The 24086-nt window shown below is 34.8% G+C and overlaps 1 protein-coding gene across 1 annotated transcript in view; it reads right to left on the reverse strand.

Moving 5' to 3' along the window:
* Positions 1–24086, reverse strand: part of ITFG1 (integrin alpha FG-GAP repeat containing 1) — a 107367-nt gene that overhangs the window by 79892 nt on the left and 3389 nt on the right. The window contains exons 3-6 of the mRNA XM_068955975.1: positions 22883–23028; positions 21103–21160; positions 20121–20195; positions 12427–12521 (exon numbers count right to left, since the gene is read on the reverse strand). Coding sequence (XP_068812076.1) covers positions 12427–12521; positions 20121–20195; positions 21103–21160; positions 22883–23028 — 374 coding nt within the window. The remainder of the gene's footprint in view (positions 1–12426; positions 12522–20120; positions 20196–21102; positions 21161–22882; positions 23029–24086) is intronic.

A 24086-nucleotide genomic window follows, 5' to 3' on the forward strand; every position in this document is an offset into this window, starting at 1 on the left:
GCCCTCAACTATTTTGTTACTGAATGAATATACTAGTGTCTAAATTAGGTTTCTCCAAACTAAATTAATTTTCAATTTCCAATTTCATACTCAACTCTCAGGAATCACAGAGGTGCATCCTTTGCAGGTAAGAATGGAAAATTCAGTAAGACAGCTCACTTGTCTCAAAGATGCTAAAGTAAGCTGGTTTCATTTTTGGTGAAATTCCATTTCATTTTCCCCCTCCCTCCAATTCTCAAATGCAAATATTTCACTTAGCAATAAGGTGAGAAATTCAGCAAAGTCAAAACAATTTAGCAAATATGTTGGCTCTTTGATCACTCAGGAAAATCTGCCAGCTTTAGTGTCATCCATAAAGCTTATTATCATCTACTGTACACATTCTTTCTGTTGTAATGACCAAAAATACATTTGGTAAATAAAAAAAAAAAAAAGATTCAGACTGGGAATTTAATATGGAACAGCAATCTGCTCTGATATTACTATATCTTCTTTCACAAACTGCACACATTTAAGAGCAATATTCCTAAAAAGTACGCAGAGAGCCTGCATCATTAGACATGCCACGCTAGGGAAGGAAGGGACTTCTCCGTTCTAAAGACGTAAAATGGAAGCTGCATGTGTGCACTTGCACAGGTGTGTGCGGATACAGAAGTCATACCGCCTTTAAGTTAATTTACTCTGTCTCTGAAGAAACCAGTGATGACCCCAAAATGCCTTGCTATATTAGCATCTTAAAATCTCTTTCACTGACTGGTTGGATCCTCTTGAAGTCTTACTGGATTCCTTCAGTACCTACTCTACTGAATCTGCCTGTTCCTAGGTAATTCATTTTCTCTTTATCAGTGAATTACCATATTTTTTTTTTAGTATTTTTCTAGGATTTTTTTTCCCCTCACGCATAAGTTTGGCCTTCCACGATAAAGAGGAAGGACCCAATCTTATTCCTGAGTCATTCTAACTCCAGAGAGGTGGCCTTGATTAATAACGTTGGACAGACACATGAATGCTTACTGCAATTACATAAACAAACAGAATTCTGCTTCCCAGAGTCCAGAAAGTACTCCTCTTCGTCACAATGCTAACAAAACCATGAGGAGGCAGATTTGCTTCAGAAGGAGACAGCATTTGTAAATCAGGACCTAAGTTGGAGAGGACTAAAACTGAGGTAAGAGACATACCTCTGCTGTGATGGCCACTTCTTCTGCAAGGCAAAAATGAAGAAATCTTCTTCACCCTCTTCACTCAGAAAAGACAATTTTGTGCCTAGATACTTCCTGCAGTATCTTGGAAAATGAAGAGACCCTCCTGTAGGCCATTTGTTTTCCAAGAAAAAAAAAAAGAAGCGAAAAGAAAAAGAAAAGACTTCTTCCTTCCATTAAAAGTTAAAAAAAAAAAAATTTGCTTACTTTTCTTCAATTGCTCTGCAAAGCAAATCTATGGCTCTATGTCACACAATGAAACAGCAGAAATGTGTCAGAAACAATGAATACACTACGCATTTGACTTCTTCCAGGCCAGGAAAGAAATGGTACCCCATAAGAAACTGAACTTCCATCCAAAATTTCTATTTTGGATAGGGGAAAGAAAGAAACTCCTCAGGGAGCATAGCAGCATCCCTTGGTAACCAGCAGCCACCTTGGGTAACTGGTGTTCAGAGAGAGGAGGACAACTATTATCTGCCCTCAGCCTCACAGCTGCCTGCAGCCCTGCTCCTATTCCACTGTGCACTGGCTTAAAGAGTCAATCCAGTTCCTGCCATTTCTTTTTTTTCCTACAATTAACACTTACTGGCTTTTATAGTCTCAGTTAGAAAATGGTTAGTCTTTATTCTTTAGAGGGATAATCATACACTGAAACGTCATTAAAAGATGTGGAATTTAAAAAGTGCCTATTTTGGGGTGCATTAGGCAGAGTGTTGCCAGCAGGTCGAGGGAGGTGATCCTGCCCCTCTACTCAGCCCTGGGGAGGCCTCACCTGGAGTACTATGTCCAGTTCTGGGCTCCCCAGTACAAGAGAGACATGGCACTACTGGAGAGAGTCCAGCGGAGGGCTACCAAGATGATTAGAGGGCTGGAGCACCTCTCCTATGAAGGAAGACTGCAAGAGCTGGGCCTGTTCAGCCTGGAGAAGAGAAGATTGAGAGGGGATCTCATCAACGTGTACAAGTATCTGAAGGGGGAGTGTCAAGAGGATGAGGCCAGCCTCTTCTCCGTGGTGCCCAGTGACAGGACAAGAGGCAATGGGCAGAAACTGAACCACGAGAAGTTCCATCTGAATCTGAGGAAAAACTTCTTCACTGTGAGGGTGACTGAGCATTGGAACAGGTTGCCCAGAGAGGTGGTGGAGTCTCCTTCGCCTCGACATCTTCCGAAGTTTTTTTTTGCCCTTTTTTTTTTTTGTTAATTTAGGACACATTGCTTTTTTCCCCACTCTGTATGCAGTATCAAAACGGATGTGTTCACCACACAACCCAAAGTACTAGGGAGTAATACTTAAAAAAAAGTAAATCCCTTTGGTACACCTAAACAGTAGGAAAACCTGCAATCTTGAAAATTTTTTTTGATAATAAAAATATGACAGTGAGGTAAGAGTCAAAACTGTTTTTTAAATGAACATGATCCCCAGTGCCAAAGCCTTATCCTCATAAACAGAAGTCATTGCCATGAAATACAGCTCTTTTTTTTTTTTGGCAGCTGTTCTATTAGCCAATTTCAATCACTCCAAATAGAATTTACTCTGAAGCTATTCAGAAACAGTCATGCTTATGCAAATAGTCCAGCATGCATATTCCCTTATCTTTTGGAAAACATTTGTCAGGCCTCAATTGCACTCATTTCTGTTTGGAATACAAGTGCGGGAATAAGGCAAGTCAGGCGAAGAGCAACACTCAGAACTTTCAAAAGGCTTGAGTCAGACTGGCCTGCCACCGGACATCTATCAAGCATGTTGCTGTAAGAGTACTAGAAATGGTAAAACAGAGAACATGTTAGATCAGGGACACTACATGTACTAGAATTACAGAATACTACAGATGACTGTCTTTTTTTCTGAAATCTTTAAGGAAAAAATTATGTTTAGATATGCTAGTGTCGTTTAATAAGTCTTCTTTAGAAAGCATTTTTACCATTTTTCCTATATGACATCCCTCCTTCTATTTCAATAAAAGCTGATGTGAAAGGCAGGGCTTCCATTCCCCCCTCAAATGCATAGCACAATGCAAACACCATACTTCACAGGAGAACTGCTTGGAATTAACAAAGTAACTTGCACGTAGGAATGCATTTTCATACATTTGACCGCTACAACAGTCACTTCCTGACAGCTGATTTTGTATCAATGAACAGGCAAGATGTGAATAGTTAATTATCATAATCTGGCCAATTGATTTAACCAAACTTTATTATCAAATGCTTTTTTTTTTTTTTTTTTGCTAAAAATGAAAGGAGTTAAATTGTTCACTGTTTAAAGACAAATCCAAAGAGAAACACTAAAAAGAAATGCTTTACATTGTTTCTCAAAGCCTTAATCATAGATGAATAAATTCAACTGTACAGTAACATACCTACTATTCCCAGTGCTGAAGTTCAAAGTTATTAAAAGCACTAAGAAACAAGCTTGTTAGTGACTGCAGTTTCTTATAGAGACAGATCAAAGAAAGTAATTTAAAAACAGAGCAGGGGTTAATTCTCACACCAGATGTCCAGTTTACAGAGCCTAGTCAGATGTGTTTACTTTTGGAGTTATTTAATATGAAATAACATCATTCATCTTTTAAAAGGAAATTTAGTCTCGGTACTAGTCTTCAGTCCTCTATCTAAATCTAGTTCAGAACCTGAAAAAGTCATTGGCTTTTTTGTTCAGTAAAGGTGCTATATCAATCTCTAGCATATCACTAAAAGTTTCAAAAGAAAAAGCCATTGAGACACTTCATTTTGGCAATCTAAAAATTATATTTGGTAAGCAGATAGCAGAGGTGATGTGACCTTTTAGAAAGGTTAGGCAAAACTTAAGATAAAATAGAAATTTCTCTTCTCTGGAGAGCCCTAGTCATTCTTTATCTCTCCTTCATTAGGAAAGTTATGAGTAAAAGTAAGCGGTAAGGGCAAAAGCAGGGCAATTTCAGCAGCCTGAGGAGGAAATGAAGTTAATTAAATCAAGCAATACTGGTTTTATCTTGTGAAAGAACAAGGACTTCTTGTGTTTCTGCGCAGTGTTCAGAACCAAGTGGAGGGATACAGATAAAAAAAAAAAAGAGATCACTTTGCACAACATTTGTAGAGAGAGAGAGAACAGATTTGTAAATAGCAAAAAACCCTATCAGCCAAAACACATAGCCCTCTCTCCTTCCCAAAAACTTTACATATACAGATTGAGCTTCTCCAAAATATAACCCAGGTAACTTGTAGAATGCATTTTTGTCTCCATTTACCTGTAAACTCTCAGGAAAGCTCTCTTATCTGAGCCTAAAACAGGTAGGAAATCAGAACCTGTATAATTCAAGGAATGAAATAGTGACACGGCATTACTGAATATTTGTCTTGGGGGAGGAGATGGGGACAAAAAGAATGAGAACAATTTGACTCTAGAATGAAGAAAGTATATATATTTTTAAAGTGCCATCCATGATAAACAAATTATAAAAGGCCAGATAATTTGTTTGCAAACATAACAAATCTTGTTGTTTTAATACAGAATTCTGGTTATATTTTGGTTGATACAGAATCTGGATATTTTAACATAGAACCTACTGCATAAAATAAGCCTTGTTGTTAATATATATGTACAGACAAGTTGCCAGTTTCCATCAAGAGCCAACACCAAAAATATAATCTAATTAAAGAGTCTGACATTAAGCATCCAGGTTTCACTGATTACAACTCAAAAATCACCTGGGAATTGAATGATTCACTATCAAGAAGAAAACAATCTACATTTATGGGTATAAACTAAGATGGAGGACTCAAAAAGAAAACACATTGTAAATGTTCTGGGATGTTAGGTTTCTTAGATTCCCAAAGCAAAACAATAAAGGAGAATTAACCATCAGAAAACAGTAGACAGAGCAATTAGTTTATAACAAGCTCTTTCTGACTAATGATTTTTCTACTTTATTTTTCCTAAAATCAAATTTATGAATTTTCTTTCACTGTATGTGAACAGTTCTAGAAATATTTGCAATTGCACACAATGTGCCAGTGTTTTAACTGGCAGACAGGTTACAAAAGTAGTACTTTCAAACTTCAGAATTACCTAACTGAATAAGGTATGGAATACTTCAATACATTAGATATTTTTCATAGCATTCAAGGATACATCTGACACTAAGAAAGAAGTTACAGTATGATTCACAGTCCAAGGCACTTTGTCTCATGCATTTGAATACCTTTAAATATTTGCAAGGCCATGGCCTGATTTTTTTTTTTGGTAGATTAAAAAATTGAAGTGTACCCACATTTATTGCTTATTAATAATTCTTTTGTTACAGTAATTAGGGTTTTGAATTCTGGCTTAGGAAGTCAGCATTAGCCCTAACGGAACATTTTAAGATGTTTTAAAAACATGAGATGAACGGAACTTTAAGATGTTTTAATTAGAAACATTCAAATTACATAATTAAAAAAAAAAAAAAGTAGCTAAATTGCTATCCTAAAAACTTCAACTTTAGATGAAGAACTCTAAAATACGATTAAATTTAAACTTCAGTTTGGTCCAAAGTATTTCTCTGAGGATGCTGACTGTGGCAGTAAATATCAACAAAGGCATAGGTAAAATATGGTAGTCTATTGTCTAGCTTGGAACAGGTGATCTGTATCGATACACAAATCTACATCATTTCTGTGTCATCTTTACCAAGTTCTTTTACCTTTCTCTGGCTCAGTTTCCAGCTATAACGTCCTTTTTCCACCTCTGGTCTCATATTTCAACTGTAAAATCTTCAGTGTAACAACTGTGTTGGGAATAGTGTTTACTTAATAAAACAGCATCATTTCTATGTCTTGACTAACACACTTGATACGCATTTCTGACAAAGACTGAGTTACCATTTACTTTGAATTGAGTGGATTGATGCAATGAAGTTACTTTTTACCTCATTCACTATCAGCTAAAGAGAGTTAAATCCTGTTCAAGTGCTAATTTTAAGTCACATGACGTAAATCTTTCAATCTGAGCATATGACTTTTTGAGACTGACTTATCATTTGAGGAACGTGCTTTGGGGATGCTCACCTAGACTGTCATGCTCTATAACATATGTCTAAAGCTAGGTGTATTCAGACAGGCTATTATAGCTTCAGGATTATTTCCTCAAGCTAGCTGCTAATCATGCTTATCATTAGTTCATATTATGCCTTAATAGACACATCTCACATCCATGAGGGATGAGGCATATCCTCATCTTTCAGTCTACCTCAGAGCATGCAGACACAGTGAGATCCATATAGGATAGAATTTCAGATCTCAGATGACTAGGTATCAAGTTTAGATCCTCAGCACATAAGAAGCGGATACCTGAATAACGCTGTACAATTCAGGTGTGAAGGAAAACATGTGACTATATCTAACATTTTTAAATACAGCCACTATCTCATACATTTAGATATATAAAAAACAGCAATTACATACACATATCCTTTCTTGCTTGAAATGACTGTTGAAGTCAGTAAGATTTGGCATTTCAAATTGATCCAGAGGCATAACAACAAAACCTCACTTTTAGATGTTATACCTTTTAGTGTTGAGAAACCATCAAGGTTCATATTTAAATACATAGCTAATTTCACTTTTTAAAATCCAAAGTAATATTCTACTTTTCACAAAAGTAAAAGAAGCAGGAAAGAGCTTTAACGAACTGCTGAAGAAAATTTAACTACAACATTTAAATGCATGTCCAAATATACCCAACAAAAGACAGCAGAACTCAATATTTCTATCTGAAGTTCAGCGATGCCTTCACTGTTTTTCATTTGTAATAGGCAGAACATTTCCCAATGGGCATGAAACCCTTGCATGTCAATTTAACAGAACACATCACATTAGCAAAGCACATGACTTATTGAAATCCTGGCATTTGAAATATGACCGAGATAAATTAATGCTACAGTAACTTCTTGCACTGCTTAGGGAATATGGGTTGTGTAACACTAAAAATTCAAGTTGCTTTTTGAGAATATGTCTGTCTGTGTGTATGTATACACACATTATGTGCTTTCAACTGTAAACATCATCTACCAAATACATTAAAAATGGTATAATATACACATTATTGTTATTCAACAAAGAGGGCTTTCATTAACATTAACGAAATGTTAAAAATTAAAAAAAAGCTGTTAATGAAGAGTTACAGTGGAAATGAGAGGCTATACATCAAAACAAAGGAAGCAAGCAAGTACCATTACATAAAACTTTTAGGAAGTTTCTCCTAGAAAGAAATATTAGAAATCATTTCTGATGACCTGAGAACTAGAGGAAGACTCAAACGAAATATGATAACCAGAGATGTCAGCTCTTGTAACTCTGCCAATCTTGTGATACTTAGCATTTTTCTTAGTATGCCAGCTCTTAAACTGTTTAGGAATCTCAGCTTGCACAAAAAAAATACACTTTTATGATTGTTGTGAGCAGACATAGGAAATATAAATCATGAAGAGCCTATAATCAAAGAAGATACCCAAGTCACTATTTCATAAAGAACTCAAGATCAAGGCCTGACCTGTCTTCTGAACAGCTGAATATATTCAGAGTAGAGCCCTGACTATATAGTTTTAATCTTTGCCCTTATAAACGTGGTTGTACAGAAACAAATACTTTTATAAGCCTAAAACTGCGTTAAGCAAAATGCATCCATTTTTCATTATCAATAAGTGGACCATTCAAACAACTGATAATTTACAGATATTTTCCTGTCGGAAGAGAAATAAGCAAATAGGAGTGACAATCCTAAACTGATTTTGTGATAGTACAATGTGCCACAGCAAAAAGTACTATCTGAAAACATCTTGCCCCTTGCTATTGATAGCTTAGCTCAGAAAGCTAAGACTGGTAAGCACCTTTAGTAATACTATTGCTCAGTCCTGAATAAAAATATACATATTACAGCAGTCCATAACTATGAAACACAATCGTATAAAACTCAGGTGTTCTCCTGTAATTGGCAGATGCATTAGCAATAAAATAAATCACTTTGCCTACACTGAGTACAAGCAAGCCAACAATAGCCACCTTTGCAAAGGTTACTAAGAAAGTTGAAAGTCTGGGGGGAAAAAAATTAAGGTTTATTATCTTTACTGCCCCACCTTCTACAGAGAAGTACTATTTTCCTAGTTTCTAGAGATGCTTTGGAACAAGACATGCTGTATGGACAGCATTTAAGACAAGACCAGTATAATACCAAATGGAACAAAGCACCAAAAGAAGCAGAAACTTCTTCATCCACTGACACATTCTAATCAACACTGGCTGCTTTCCAGGAAGCTTTACTTTAGCCAAGAGGTAAATGGATTAAATTCAAGAACGTTTATGTGCAAAAGCAAAATGACTGGAGCATCTTTCATATAAGGAGAGGCTAAGAGTGCTCGGATTGTTTAACCTCGAGAAGAAAGGGTTTGGGAGGAGGTATCAGCATGTATAAATACCTGATGGGAAGGAGTAAAGAAGACGGAGTTAGACTCTTCTCAGTGGTGCCCAGTGACAGGATGAGAGGCAACGGGCACAAACTGATATACAGGAATTTCCACCTAAACTTAAGAAAAAGCTTTATCACTCTGAGGGTGGTCAAACACTGGAACAGGTTGCCCAGAGAGGCTGTTGAGCTGGAGCAATACACACTTAACACACATACACATACACCAGATGCTTGAAAACTTTGTATTTACTTTATCCTCATCCACAAAGCATATACACACCCTTCAATAACAATTTCATAGTCCTGTAAATTTTTGCATGAATTATGTAGAATTCCTGCTTAACTCAAAATTGCTCACTGAATTAAAAATTATAAGCAGCTGAGATGTCTAAATGATGACGTTTTATTTAAAAACAGCAGCAGCATTACTAACTGAAACAACCTAGTTTAAATCTCTCCGAGAAAGATTAGTATCATCTTTGTTCTGATTAGTGGGTTTTTGGATTTATAAAGTCCTTACACAGTTAGCCTTTCATGAAGCACTGTTAGGATCAAAAACATCTTTATGAAAATGTTCCCATATAATGAAAACATAACAATTTAGCTTCATTTTACCCAGAGCAGGAGAAGTGTGCCAGTTAAAAGCACTGTTTTGAGGGTTTAATATCCTGGCAGGTTGAAAATGGGTTAGGCTATAGCCTAGCAAAAAGATTCTGAGCCCAGAGAGGATTTTTCTCTTTTTTATGTCAAGCATACTTTAAATCTCCTAAGCTGTTTATAATGATACAGTTGCCAAAAATAGTCCAGCTAAAAATCAATGAATTGGCCACATCTGTTACAGAATAGAAAGAGAGCCCCAAAACACTGTGGAATACTAGAAAATGGTCTTAAAAAGTAAAAGATGGAGTATTCTGAAAGTTTGTTTTTTTAAATCTGGAAACAAAACAAGCGTATCCATTTTAAGTACAATCTTAATATTCATGAATAGTGGCATTGCCTATGAGCAAATACTGAACTTTTCACAGGATCAAAAAAATACCATAGAACACCAAATACCATGATATCAAGACTTTTGGACAACAGGATTTCAGTATACAGAGTGTTCTCCTGCTTCCTCATCAATGCCTCCTTCCTGATATGATTTTGATGCAGACCAGGACTTATCCTTAATGAGGTTCTGCTTCACTTCAAGAACAGTAGTGCTGGTTAATATCAAGTCACAATGATCCTCTCATCTTCACTAGCTCTACTTGAACTATCCAATAAATTACAGACCTCCACTGATTGCATAAAGAAATAACAATGTGAACTACACTCCTCCCTTAGCTGGGGCAATGCTGCCTTACAACATCAGCAATGCTAAGGAGGAATACAGGTAAACAAACAGGAAAAACATCTAGCTATCTTTTTCAAAGTGTATCCAGACTGCACAGAGTGAGGCATAGGGCTAGTGGTACGCATACCACATCAATATCAGCACCTTATGTTGGTACTGTTTGGCAAAATCACAATATTACCGTTATTATATAATTACTTTTTTTTAAATGTCAGCTGACTACGCCTATGAGTCACTTGCCAAACTCTGTACAGACTAACACAAATTACATGAGACTGTGAGAAAATTTAATAGACGTTTGCTGGAAGAAGAACAAGGAAACTCAAAGTACAATTTCATGCTTAGTTAAAGGCAGGCTAAAACTGCTGCTACTAAAAGAGGAGACTACCTTTCCTCTGTGCTTACGATGGCCCTGGCAATCCTGAAACTGCACGGTGAGTTGGATCAGCTGAATAAGCCAAGAGAAAAAATAAGTTCTCTTCCCCAGTACGTCCCTCTCAACTATGCACTTGTTGAGCAATTGCTCTAGTTGACGAGAGGGAACGGGCCTAAGTGGATGGACAGGGCCAGAGGATTGGTGGCTTTTTGTTTTGGCAGCTGGGCAGTTTGGTATTAACGTCCATCAGTCATGAATTATCAGATATCACTGATACATACATGTAAGGTATTATTTTCCAGCAACATAGGCCTTGCTCACAGTTTGTTCAGTTTTCACAAGGAGAGTAAAAATCAACTTCCAATTCCCATTTTGAAAGCAGTAAGTTATTTTAAAGAAAATAATTCCATGATCAATTTTTTTTCAGTTCCCTTAACAGGATGGATTATTTTCCTTGAAATTTTCCTTAGGGCATCGGTCTAACGTAAACAACAGATTTCAGCCTGAGGAATTATATTTTTGCTCTTATAAGCAAATGAAAATCACAATCTTTTTATGGGGAGTGCTGGAAGCTTTTATAGCACGTGGATCTACTTTAATAGAGGAATTTCCATACAATACCAGTGCCAACTGGAACTCTTTGGACATTCTGTAGATGAACTTGCTCTGATAAAGAGATTTAAACACCGTCCTCAAAATTGTTTGCAGATGTTTGTACTATTTGATCAATTTCTGATTATCTACATATACAGCTTAGAGTACCTACCTCTATCTGTGAGCTTAAATGTCAATATACTCATCTTAAAAAGTTACTTTAAATGCACATCTACTCTGCCCATTCCACTAATGCAAAATTCCAAAGGATTATCCAGTTAAGTGTTCTAGAATTGGTTATTACGTGACACTGATTATGGTAAGCAATCATGCATTTAATTTTCCAGTTTGAATTTCCATTTGACAGCTTCATGCAGTAATTTGCCATAACTGAAAATTAAGGTTTGACTATGCACCAGAACAATCAACTTAATCCCTTACATTTAAAAACTGATAAATTAAATAAACCTACGGACTCTTCCCTCTCTCAATTCCATGCTACTAAATAGGGGGAAAAAAAAAAAAAACACCTTTCCAAAATTACCATAAACGAATTAATGTATATAACGCATCTAGCAGAAGACACAGCACTTCAGAATTCATTTAGCGTGTGAAGAAAAAAAGCTTAGCATAACATTTAAATATTCTTTGAGGAATAAACTGTGTATATAAGTGATAAATATATTCACCACGGTAACCAAGGGTAAATTGCATTGCAAGTTGCATTAAACAAAGAATGCAGTCTATCTACCATAAGAGAAGTTGTTTCCAGTATTTGTGTCTGTAAAACGCTGATTTATAAACTGGTTATAGGACTGCTCATTTAGTAATGGAAGAATAAGAACAGAAGTCTCACATGTAATTTTCTCAATTAGTTATAAAATAAACTACAACAAAATAGAATGAAAAAGTCATATTGAAGTTTTTATGAAACAAAGCATGAGTGAAGTCCACTGTTGTAAATACTCTTTTGAATGAGCCATCAAACTATATTTAGAATCAAGATGAAGAAAATGCATCACTATCTGCATCTGATTCAAAGTCTGAATACTACAGTACAGCATCACTAAAAAAAAAAAAAAAAATAGGAAATGCAGCTTTGATGGTGAACAAAAAATTGAAAAAAAGCATTAGGTTTGATTAAATTATCATCAAGTAGAAGACTTTACAAGCTTATTCAGTCTGGCAGTCATTTTTGAAAAACTGAGAACAATTCAAGTTGTAGATACTGAAGTTCAAAGTAGTAAAGTCATTTACTATGACTTTACAATGTAAATGCTCATTTACAATGAATACAATGTTGTAGAATCAATTAAAAAAACTATCATATTGAAATTGGCTAAACTATTACGTGGAAATTATAAACAAAGCATTATTTTATATATTTGTGACAAATATTGTTAGGAAGGGATTTAGTAGACAGAAGGCAGTGTAGACTAAGAAAAACATGACTAGTATCGTCATAGCAGTTAAGTATAATAGTTTTAGGACTTACCAGCAGTAAAGTCATTATTCAGATCTATAAATGCATGAGAGTGTGGTATATACATTTTACTTTGAGTGTCCAATGCAGGATGCCATGACAAGTTCCTACAAGACAAAAAGAAAAAGCAACACATCTCATCAGTGCTTAGGAACTGTAAACCATGATAATACATGTTTATTAAAAAAAAGAAGAAAAAAGTAGGAAACTTGAAATAAAATTGAACATAAATCACGTTCTCCTAAATCAAAGTTAAAATTACTGCGTAGCTCACAATATACCAAGTCACTGGATTAACTGTTGAAAAGGTTTTGCCAAAGATGATCCATATGTAAGGGACTTCAGCTGTTTTCTACTAACTGTCTGAAGCAACTTTTTTTGTACACAGACAAGTATTACCACGCACAAAGAATCAAGATTTGCAGTATTTAATATAACATTTCAGAGGTTATCATAATGTTCTACAAACCTCAACAGCGAGAACAGAGAATATGGAAACGTTTTGCCAATTCAAGATGTGCTATATGTCTTTCAGTAACTTCTCTCAAGTCACAACCTCTTATGTTATTCAGATTCATTTTTATAGGAAAAAAAATGAAGTAATAGTTACATATCTACCAGCTATATGGAAAGTCTTAATAAGTCATTATCAAGTTTTGACAGTTTAATTACAAAAATACAATGAAATGCTACTATGTCTGTAACTGAAGGCAGTTTTCAATCTCAGAAATGTGTATGGGACACAAAAAAGTATTGTTTCCATAAAGCAAAAATGTCTTATTATTATAGAGCAATAGTTCAAAATATCATGCAACTCTAACTGGTGGTCATAATTAACACAACAATAACACATTAATTATGTCTGACGTTTAGTTCCTTGTAATCATGGGTTTAGTCATAAGCGAACACAAATATATACTTCCCGTGTTCGTCAGCTGAATATGTAATCTAAAGACATCTAGTAACTATATGATACATTCCCTTCTAATGCAGTAGTTTCCAGACATTATTTGTCTTAAACAACTATGCTTCTACAATTTCTTTGGAAAATAGCTGTATTTATTTATCAATATATGGACATGCAGAATGATGGTACAATTAATGCTGGAAAAATGCTTAAAAACTGAATATTAAGTGTGCTTTTCTCTCAGTTATCAGAGCTGTGGCACGCTGAGCCTTGTGACAGACAGCTCTCATTAAAGTTTGGAGAAAGCTCAGTAAGATGCTGAAGCGTGCTAGTTGGACTGCTTTTCTAACTCCCCATCACTGCTATCAATTAAAGGAATAAGTGTTAATAAAGCAACTGATACAAGCTGCAAGTCCACTTCCTAGTTCAGAGTACTTTAAAACAATGAACGAACCAACCAACTTTTATTATTTCATTCATATTTATTTTTACATATATATAAATCTAAATATCTTTATCTCAGACTAATAGTATATTTTAGCTCAACGATTTACTCTGACAATAAGGGACAGCATTCCCTATGCTCATTTCCATCATAATATTCACTCACAGGCCTGTAACATTTGTCCTTGCTATCCCCTTTTGAATGCTGTTCATGAAAATCTCCTATTTTTCAAGACATCTACATGAAAAAAGGGACAACTGTCAACCTTACAAAATGCTGTATTGCAAGCCATATGCAAGCAGCTGAAACCATCCTAGTTACATACCTAATTTGTGGAAAAGATTGCAAAACACTGAAGCAACGTATTACATACACGGAACTCGTCCAGGGAAGCTCTAAAATATGAGAACCTGTCACAAAAGCTCAGTTTTAAATTCTAATTACACAGTTATAAATCTATGTAAAAGCCACCAATGCATTACCCCTGAAGAGCAAGGGTAATTACTATCTGAAGAGCAAAACAGTGATCCAGAAAAGGCTACAAAGTTTCCAGAGGTAAATAAATAGTATCATTTCTAATTAACAAGGCAGCTCCAAAGAGGAAGAGCTGTATTTATCATAAGCAGCTTTTGAATTCAAAGAAATAAATGCCTCCTTAAAAGAAGAGAAAAGAAAAAAAAAAATAGTAGTTGTGCTTCTATTCTCTTGCCTCAGCCAGAAAGGAGAGCTTTCCAAGATAAGGATATTACGTTGTGATAATCTCTTCTGAATAAGCATCTCAAATTGTCTAACAGTCAGTGCTGGAGTGCATCGGAGGATGCAACTGTCCAAGAAACTTGTGGTTTCTTAATGGCCTAATTTCAGGAAAAGATTATCTCTTTGCTTGTGTTTTTGAAGTGCATGCCTTCTTTATTCACTATTTTTTTAAATTACTTTTTCACTTGTGTAAATTTGGAACTGATCACTTCAGACTCTAGCTGGGTTACTCAAATTTCATTCTCAAGTGATGAACACTACTTGTCAATATTGAATGAAAAACAATCAGTGTATAGGTACATGTCATTTAAGAGAGACTACAGAAAGATCCAATTAAATAGTTAATTGCTAAACTATCCATTTTGAAAAACTTTTTCCATAAATCACTCGCAAGACAATGTGAAATTACTCAGCAGAGCTGGATTAACAGTAATGCAAAACTGGAGACAAAAAAGACGAAAGTGCTTGTCAAATAACGTGGACTCATTCTAGCCTGGAATCACAAACAGCTGTGTCTGGTGTATGATGTTTCAAACTGGGAAAATTTCCACTTCTGAAGCAAACTGGGAATTGATTTGAGGCCACTGAAGTTTACTGAGATACAGTAATACGGGACGCAGAACAAACTGATCCAAGTCTAAATGGAGAAGATCCTTCTTGATGTCCAGGAAAAGAGATAACGTAAAAGCAATTAAACCCAAGATCATCCTGCAACTGGATGCAAGTAGTCTCTTAAGCGTTGACATGTAAAGGCTAGATCCAAATCAGAGAGAGATCCTATTCTAGCCTTGGATCAACTATACACCACCTAGTGTGTTGTCACAGAAAAACACATGTTAATTTAGGGAGGTGAAGACAGAATTTTTCAGGACCAAAAGGCAGAGACGTCCTCCCAGCTGTCAGAAATCCTGTTATTTATTAACTTGTTGTTTGTGACAAACAAATCTGCATAAAGGCAGCCATTAAGTAATACTAATTTGCAAAAATCATTTCTGTACATTGCTGTGTGCTGATAACATTTATTTTCAGCTACTGTTAAAATATCTACATTCCTTCATGTGTTTCTGTTCTAAAGGGACTGCACATCTAGAAAAACTCTCTTCTAGTAGCATATTGGAATATGAAAAATCCTTCAAAAATTGTAGTGGTTGAATCATCAGGTATGTTATTTTCAGAAGCCTTAGATAATACACTCAGAAAAACCTCAATATACACTAGACCTAAGTAGGACAGTGATATTATTGTGATATTACAGTCCCGCCCTTGGGAAAGACTTATTTTATTCCAGTAATATTATATACATATTACATATGCATTTAAAATATATATTTATTACAATATGCAAAGTACTTATTCTCCATGACTCATTTTATGGTCAGCAAAAATAAGCATCAATTACTTCCCAGAGATCACAACTAAGCCTTAAAACTTGAAAAGAAATCACATTATCTTAAAGAAATAATGAAATGTTCTCTATAGGTTTTCCTATGTGTTCATTTCTGAAGAAAAACAAGAAAATTAAAGCTATTTATATATGCAGCTCTAGTATAAATTTTTTTAACTTAAAAATAGAAAAATGTTCTTCTAAGCAGATGCAATAAAGTTGTTTTCCACATACAAGACATTGCTTATCTTGTTGCCTATAATACTCATCCTTATTTGGAACTATAACCAGTAAGTTTATTTGTATCAACACGCTGGTAAAAAGATTTCTTCAACAAAAATGAAACGAAGCCCCTCAAAATGTTTGTCTTTATCTTAAAAAAAACTGATAAAAATCTTAAATAAATGATCACTGCAATGCTACTGTTGCTACACATGAGGAATTTGCAGGCTCTGTTACATAAGCCATAGACATAAATAAAAGTAATCATGATAAAATTCAAGTACAGAATAATGACAAAAAAAATATATTGCCAAGAAAGGTATAAAGGTTCCAATCACATATTTAAATGATTTAAAAATAATTGAAACATTATTTTCCCTAATTCACTTCCAAATGACCTCTGGGGAAAGGAAAATACCCTTGTTGCGAAGGAACCATTATAAGGACCTAGTTAGGAACAAAAGGTTCTAGTTAGGAACAAAAGGTATAGATTTTTTAAACTCGCTGTATCAGACTGATATTGAATGATAGAACACCCCCCCCCACACACACACACACCCTTAATTAAACATTTCTTAAGGGCCATGGAGATGCAAGCTAGGAAGCCAAACACAGAAACACAGTAATCATCTGATTGACTTTTCCAGGGCTAATGGACCTCTTTTGACACAATTGCTATAAAAAGCCACATGGAAATGCAAGGACTTGATAACACACACTTTCTTTTAAATAAAATGTTAAGTATTGATTACATAAACCCTAAACAGCTGTCACACCAACATCCAGGTTTCTCCTGAAACACACGGCCACATGGCATTGCAAGTTTCCACATTAATGTTAACAAATAACATTCAAGACGATGCTTTCAATTTCCACTTAAAAGCTCCAAAATACTAAGTTAGAAGACTCAAACTTCTCTAGAATCATTTCACACAGAAAATTACTAAGCGAGAAAGAGCTAATTTAAAGGTCTAAAAAGCTTAAAAAAAAAAAGCTAAAGTTTAACTTAAAGTTAATTTACAGAATCCTGTAAAATAATATGTCCTCAGTACCTAAAATCATTTATTTCATTATCAGTCAAAAGAAAATGGTTCAAGGAGTCAAAAGAAACAAGCAGATTTCATATGATCACAAAACTAAGAATGTGGTATTCATTTTTTACAATTATTATCCAATTTGCAACTGTGTTTCGATTCCTGAATCTTTTGAATACTTCTTTCCTTCTGTGGACTCTTTTTTTCCTTTGCATTTTAGGAATAAAAAACCGCAGAGAAAATACAGCTTGCATGTTCAATAGCTAGCTAAAAACATCTAACATAAAAAATCATTTCCTCCAGCCCTGGGGAGGAACCATGTTAAAAATCTTTTTAATAGTTTAGTTACAAATGCAATAAAAGCTGTTGACTGAAATCAACCAATCTTTGAACACTATGCTGTAATGTGTTGTCCATCTCATAACTGTGATATGAGTTACACTAAATCTCTACAGAAAACTAAACACAGTATGAGATACAAGTTCCTGCATTTTATGAAATGAAATTATAAAAGTTACTTTCATTGGTCATGTACACAATTTTTAATATTGACATGTTGCTGTATGTTCCTTGTTATATGTTCTCCATTAGCAAATAAATCACTATTTTCCCCCCAAGTTGATGTCTTTTCTATTTCTTTGATCTGTTAAAATTTTCATATAACATGCTCCCAGTAGAATTTCTTCTGAAATTAGAAGGTAGAGGAAAAAAAGCAATTGCAAGATCCTAAAATAGCACTGATAAATCTAGGAAAATAGGCATTTAAAAGCTTCAGCAAAGCAAAAAGGAGGCAATGACCATACTAAGTTGGTTGGAATTCTAACGATAAAAGTAAAGTGGCTAGCGCTTTACTGCTTCCATTTTACGAAAAACATCATTTTAAAGTACATTGCTTGTTGAGATTAATTATTTGGCCAAGAGAAGTTAGGCAATAAAGTACAAAAGGGAATTCCCTGACACACTTCTATGATGCATGAGAAATCTGTATTTTAAGGTACGTGAAAAATAAAATGTGAATTCTTTGACATATTGATAACTGATTCCCTCTGTGCTCTACTGTATCTTCCTTCTTGTAATCTCAGATTACTGAAAATGTACAGATGCTTACCCTACTCTTACTCCTCCTTTCCGATACTTAATTCTCTATCAAGCTTAAATGTTTTGTTTCTGCTCATATAGTAAAACATTACTCAAAATGTTACCTATAAGATTTTGAAACTTTAGTTTTGAAAGTACATCTCGACTAAATTTCTGTCCCGTACGTTGTCTGCTACTTGCAGAATCTATTACTGGATCACGTTAATAACGCAGTTTCTTTTTCATTCTTTAGTTTGCACCTTAAAAGAGAGCAGAATTTTCTTTTTAATTCTGAGCACGTTCTTTGCCAACCGAGAGAGAAAAATCTTTAAATTCGGAAATAATTTCCGATTCAGGTTTGCCTCTTTTGAGATGTCTTCCCTTTTTCAATGATACCCCAAACCTCAGTATTATCAATGAGGTCCTTCCTTACAAAAATTTGAAAGTTTGTGTATTCCAAGTTCAGTTTGGCAAGACAGGAAAAGATGTACAGAGCCATAGTTTCAGTTGTGTAAACAAAGCGCCATCCTATTCAAGAAAATAATATTCACTAATTCAGAATCACACCACAACGTATCCTCGAAGACACAGTCATAATAGCTGTCACAAGCTAAAGCTTTCTTTTTCTTCATCAGATTACAAGTCCCCAAAACAGCATCAGGAAAACTGAATAGCATGTAAACTGTCCTTCTATAGGATCACTTCATGTTTAATGTATCCATTAGTGTTTTTGACAAATAGCTGTCTATTTTCAAAAGACAGTTTGAAGTTCTTTGTATCGTGCCCAATCTTTGAGATATTTCACTGCACTTTCAGTTTGGTTTTAGAGATTAGTCCCTCTGAGTGGATAGAGATCCATTCTTTTGTTGTGCTTTGATTTCAGCATCCATATTCAAAGCATTTAAACAAAAATTAATCCTCTGTATAGTTCTTACTAACCATTATAACCAAAACTCCACTCCAAAAAAAAAAAAAGTGAATTTTTTATCCTAGTATTTACCAGGTAGTCCCACACTAGAAATCCCAAGGCTAGCAGGGATTTTAATCCTAAAACTTAGTCCACTGTTACTGCAAGCAATCAGGTCACATAGAACTGCAGTCAACTTTTATTTGTCGAAGAGTGAACTTAGCCACTCCTTAACATAAAATACGTGATGCAGAGAACATCACTCGCATGCAAACGTAAAGCTGCCCCTGATTTTTACAGAAAACTCTTTACAACTCTCCCTGCATTAGCGCACCAAGCATTCTCCTTAATATGTATGTTAATACCCTTACATTTTGTACATTCCATGCTTTTGCTTTTCCTATGTTATCTAACCTTCCCATTACAACTCATTTCCTACATAAATGAAAGTTGAAATTATTTGTAAGTTTACCCAAAACTCTCTTTAAACTGAGTATTTCCCTTTTGCCACCCCTTATATTGGAAGATCTGCTCCAGTACTTCTCTCCTCCAATCATCAGCCTTATGCTTCCTGTTAGACTGAATGTAGCTGAAATTCTACAGGCTTTACTTAATAACTTTGGTTTACATTTTTGTGTAACAGCATAACAGAACTCCAAATAAAGATTGTAATAATAAATACCATGGTGTACTAACAAAGGAGATGATAACTGCTCCAAAAAAAAGATTTCTCATATCAAGTAACAGTTTTTTTTCCATAGCTGCCATAGATTTTTTACTTCCTAATGAAAGAATGCTGCAGAAGTTAACATAATGTTTAAAGATACACATGGGAAAGAGGAAAAACTTCATGTGCTTGCACAGTTCTAATAAAAAAATGACAGTGTTATGTCTCTTTAATAACAACAGAAGTGGATGCACAAAGAATCAGTAAGTTACTGAAATTCATGCTAATAAACAAACTCTTAGCTTACCTGCCTATCAGTATCTGTGGCTTATTTGAATCGCTTGTGACACCAAAGACATCAGGAATCAAGTCACCATTGAAGCTGAAAATACAAAACAATTTCAGTATAACCCAATCTGTTATAGGAGTCAAAACTGAATGTTCTTAAGTCACCATATATACGTGGTTAGCATTTTCCCTCCAAGCAATGAAAAACTTTCAGCCGTGCATTCTTTTCTGAGCTTTGGCTCTTGTCTGGGCTGTTAGTAGTATGCTTCTTTGAATATTTTAAATGATGTTATGCATTTGATTTCTCAAATGTGTAAATCAGTTTATGTTACTTAACAAGAAAAATACTTGTGGTTATTTTGCTTCAAGATTCTTTCAGATTTGAGAATGCAAAACTGATCAAAAACTTCTCTTAGTCAAGTCTCTTGCCTCCTCTACCCTTCCAACACAGACAAGCTCATCTCCAGGCTTTCTCCAGTTACCAGAATCTTAAATAGTTCTTGTTTACATACACCCTGAACAACAGGAGTTTGGTGAATAAGGTTTGATTTTTATCATCAGTGGAACTTGGGGAAGGCTTACTAGCATAACCAATAAAGCAAAATTGCGGCCTACTTGACATTGCATGTAAGGCACAAGTACAAACTGAAAACACAATACAAAGTGCTTACAGAGAGTAATTTTTGTTTTGCACAAAATCAAAAAAAAAGGCTCTTTTTCTGCCCAAAACACTGAGCACTGAAATTAAAAAAAATTTAAAAGCTCATTCTGTTAATGTTGCCAGGATGGTATAACATACCATATTTGTAAAGATGACGGATATGCTTGCTCAGCTTTTGTTAGACCAATTGATGTTACCTCTCCTTATAAACTATCCCCTTCTTAAAAGATGATAAAAGACTATAAGGAATATTTCAGATTTTAATGTTAAAATATATTTATCTAAGATACTCTTAGTCACCGTTACAAATTTTTTTTCAAAAGAGGTAGAATATACTTACTCCATTATTAGAGGCTCATCATAAAAAGTCCTATTTAACACATTTTTATGGTTAAAATCTGAAAACAGAAAGAAAATTTGATTAAACTACCAATATTTTATGACATTTACATATTAAGCTTAAATACAAATCTTCTATTAATTTAGACTACTAATTTGAAGATCAAAAACCAGTAACCACTGAGCATAAATAACTAAATGAGTTCCTGAATTTCTGTGTAAATTTAAGCTTTTAATTTTAGATAGGAAAGGTGAGTTACAGTTCAAACTCTGAACCTTCTTCTCTCTCTACTACCTGAGATTTCAGCACATTATTCCAAATAGACCTTAATGAAAACTATTTCTACGGATGACTGCAGTCACACAGGCATAATACAAGAACTCTGAGCTAGCTGGGAGGAAGACACTCTCCTAATATTTTTATAACGTTGTACATGACACCTCTGTTTACTGTTTTGTTACTGTAAAATACATTTCTAACCACACATACTGTGTGCTCGAAATAAGGATTAGAAGTAGACTGCCTAAATGGGAAATGAGAATTTTAAATTCTAATCGGTTAATCTCCTCTTGGACTTCACTTTTACTTGTGGCCCAAACTCCTTGCCACATCATCCCAGTTCCCTTCTTGTCTCACATACTAAGCTTGTCTTCTTTCTAGCCTCCGCATTTGTATGCGAGTGCCCTCCTCTTTATTTGTCACCCTTTCATTATCCAACTGAGTACCACATATCTTCCCATTAATCATACTATGTACTGACCATTTTCTGAATTTTTAAGCTCTAACTCCTTTCTAAGTCCTCTGAAAATAATCCATTTATTCATTTGTGCCTCTCAATATTCCTTCATTCAGGAGCAAGAGAGCATCAATTCATCTAAATCCTTCATATTCTTCCCACTACTACAGCTATTATTCTTTTAACATTTGATCCAATGCATTTTCCCAGGTTGCTTGTTTCACATCTGAATAAAACCAGAAGTAATGCTATCTGAGGCGATCACTTGCCTCACCTGTAAATATTTTATACTATACTTGTTTATAACAGTGACTGCTTCTCAACAGTTTTTATGAACTTAAAAGGATCTTTTTCTTTTCTATCCTTCTTCAAACTTCAAACTGAAACCCTTTCCTAGCAAAGTAACAGAAAACAGAAGAGACTTCAAGAAGTCACACAGTCCACAACTCTACCCTAAAATAGGATCAGCTATACTTTGAACATTGCTGAGAGGTATTTTTCTGAAGTTCTTGAAAATTTTCAAGGATGGAGACTGCAACCTACTTCAAACACCTTCTTCAGTGGATCACTGCCTCTAATGTTTTTGGCTTAACAGTCACAAAAGTATTCGATTAACGTTGGCAAGTTTAGGTGTGATATTTTGAAAATATATATATTAAACTTTATACCAGGTTCTCAGCACACACTACGATGAGATGGTATTTTGTGATAATCTGTGAAGCTGACAAGAGCACAATGAGGAAGCCACAAGAAGTAGCTCTTCTGTTAGTGGGCTCCTCCCAGTCCGTAATACCATTTGCAAGTAATATCATTACTTATATATTACTTGATTATCATTATAATATCATTAGCAAGTTTTAGCTCTGTTCTGTTATGTTAATTATTAACTACAGTTTTACAGCAAAATGAGTACGACGCTGCATAGCTACTAACCACTACTGTAGTTGTAAAAACAGTCACCACAGAGAGATGAGTTTTAATATAAAGTATTTTCAAAAGTTATAAGTCTAACAATCTTATTAAGAAACAGTCTCAACAACTCACGTAGCGTTTGGTTGTGTCCCCAGAAAATAAACACTGAAAGTTCATCTCTGTCATGATTTGGAGTCCGGGTAGTCAGGAGGACATCCATTTGCGAATCACCATCATAATCTCCAGGAACTACACTGGTTATTACAACATTTGCAGGTCTAAAATTAAAATATTGCAAATAATTGTACAGATGCGTGAGTGAAAATTGAAAGGGTTTGTGTTTTCAAAGGCTTGTCTTCTCTTCCCAAATATTATTAGTTGGCACAATATAATATTTTCCTCCATCAATTTGCTTTTTTTAGTCATCTATTGCAAAAATAGAGCAAGTTTAAATTGTACTCAAGTATTCTGTGGAATTCTGTCTTTCTCCAAGGAAGGAAGATATTTTTAATCCTACGAAGCAGCTAACAGACATTCTTCAGCCATATCTCATTTTCAATGCTACATAGACTTTTAAAAACCCCTACATATGTCTCAGAATCAGCTCTCAAAAACCATGTCTCAGAGAGCAGAGTCTTTCAGTTGGATTCCAAGAGCTTAGACTTCATGTTTTATGGTCTTGCAGCATAAGTCAGATAGATAGGTGAATCTTTCGGATGCAGATGCAGTCATCTCCTCCCATCTTCTGCCACATCTTACCACTTCTCCTGAAATTAGTTTGCTCTTTCATACTTTTTGCTTGGTTAATCTTATACAGAAGATAGCCTACTTAGATTTTCTGCCTTATGTGCAAAAATATGGATCTTTCCATTGAGAATTTCTGATTCAAGGATTAATTAATTTAATTTCTCAATTCCAATTCTTAATTCCATTAAGAGCTTTCTAACTCAGTGCATTTCTAATACACTAAACAAAATAGATTAGCTTCTTCCAAGAAAGAGCTGCGTAAGAAAAAAAATTAATATAACTATAGAAGATGAAACTGAGATATAACAGCCATTTAACTTTTAAGGGACATCACACTACCGGTAACCATTATTAATATGCAATAGCATATCCTATAATGCTATTATGGTTAAACTATACACACACACATATACTTTTTTTTTTTTTTTTACATTTACTTGTTTTTTTACATTTATTAAAAAAATTCTGCTTTTTTTTTTTAAACTGCGTTTAAACTTTAAAAAGGTACACATCTCTACACCAGAAATACTAGAATACCATTTTCCATATCTCTCTCTAAAGCAAATACTGGCTGTACTCCAATAATAGC

The sequence above is a fragment of the Struthio camelus genome, chromosome 10 (assembly GCF_040807025.1).
Source record: "Struthio camelus isolate bStrCam1 chromosome 10, bStrCam1.hap1, whole genome shotgun sequence".
NCBI lineage: Eukaryota > Metazoa > Chordata > Aves > Struthioniformes > Struthionidae > Struthio > Struthio camelus.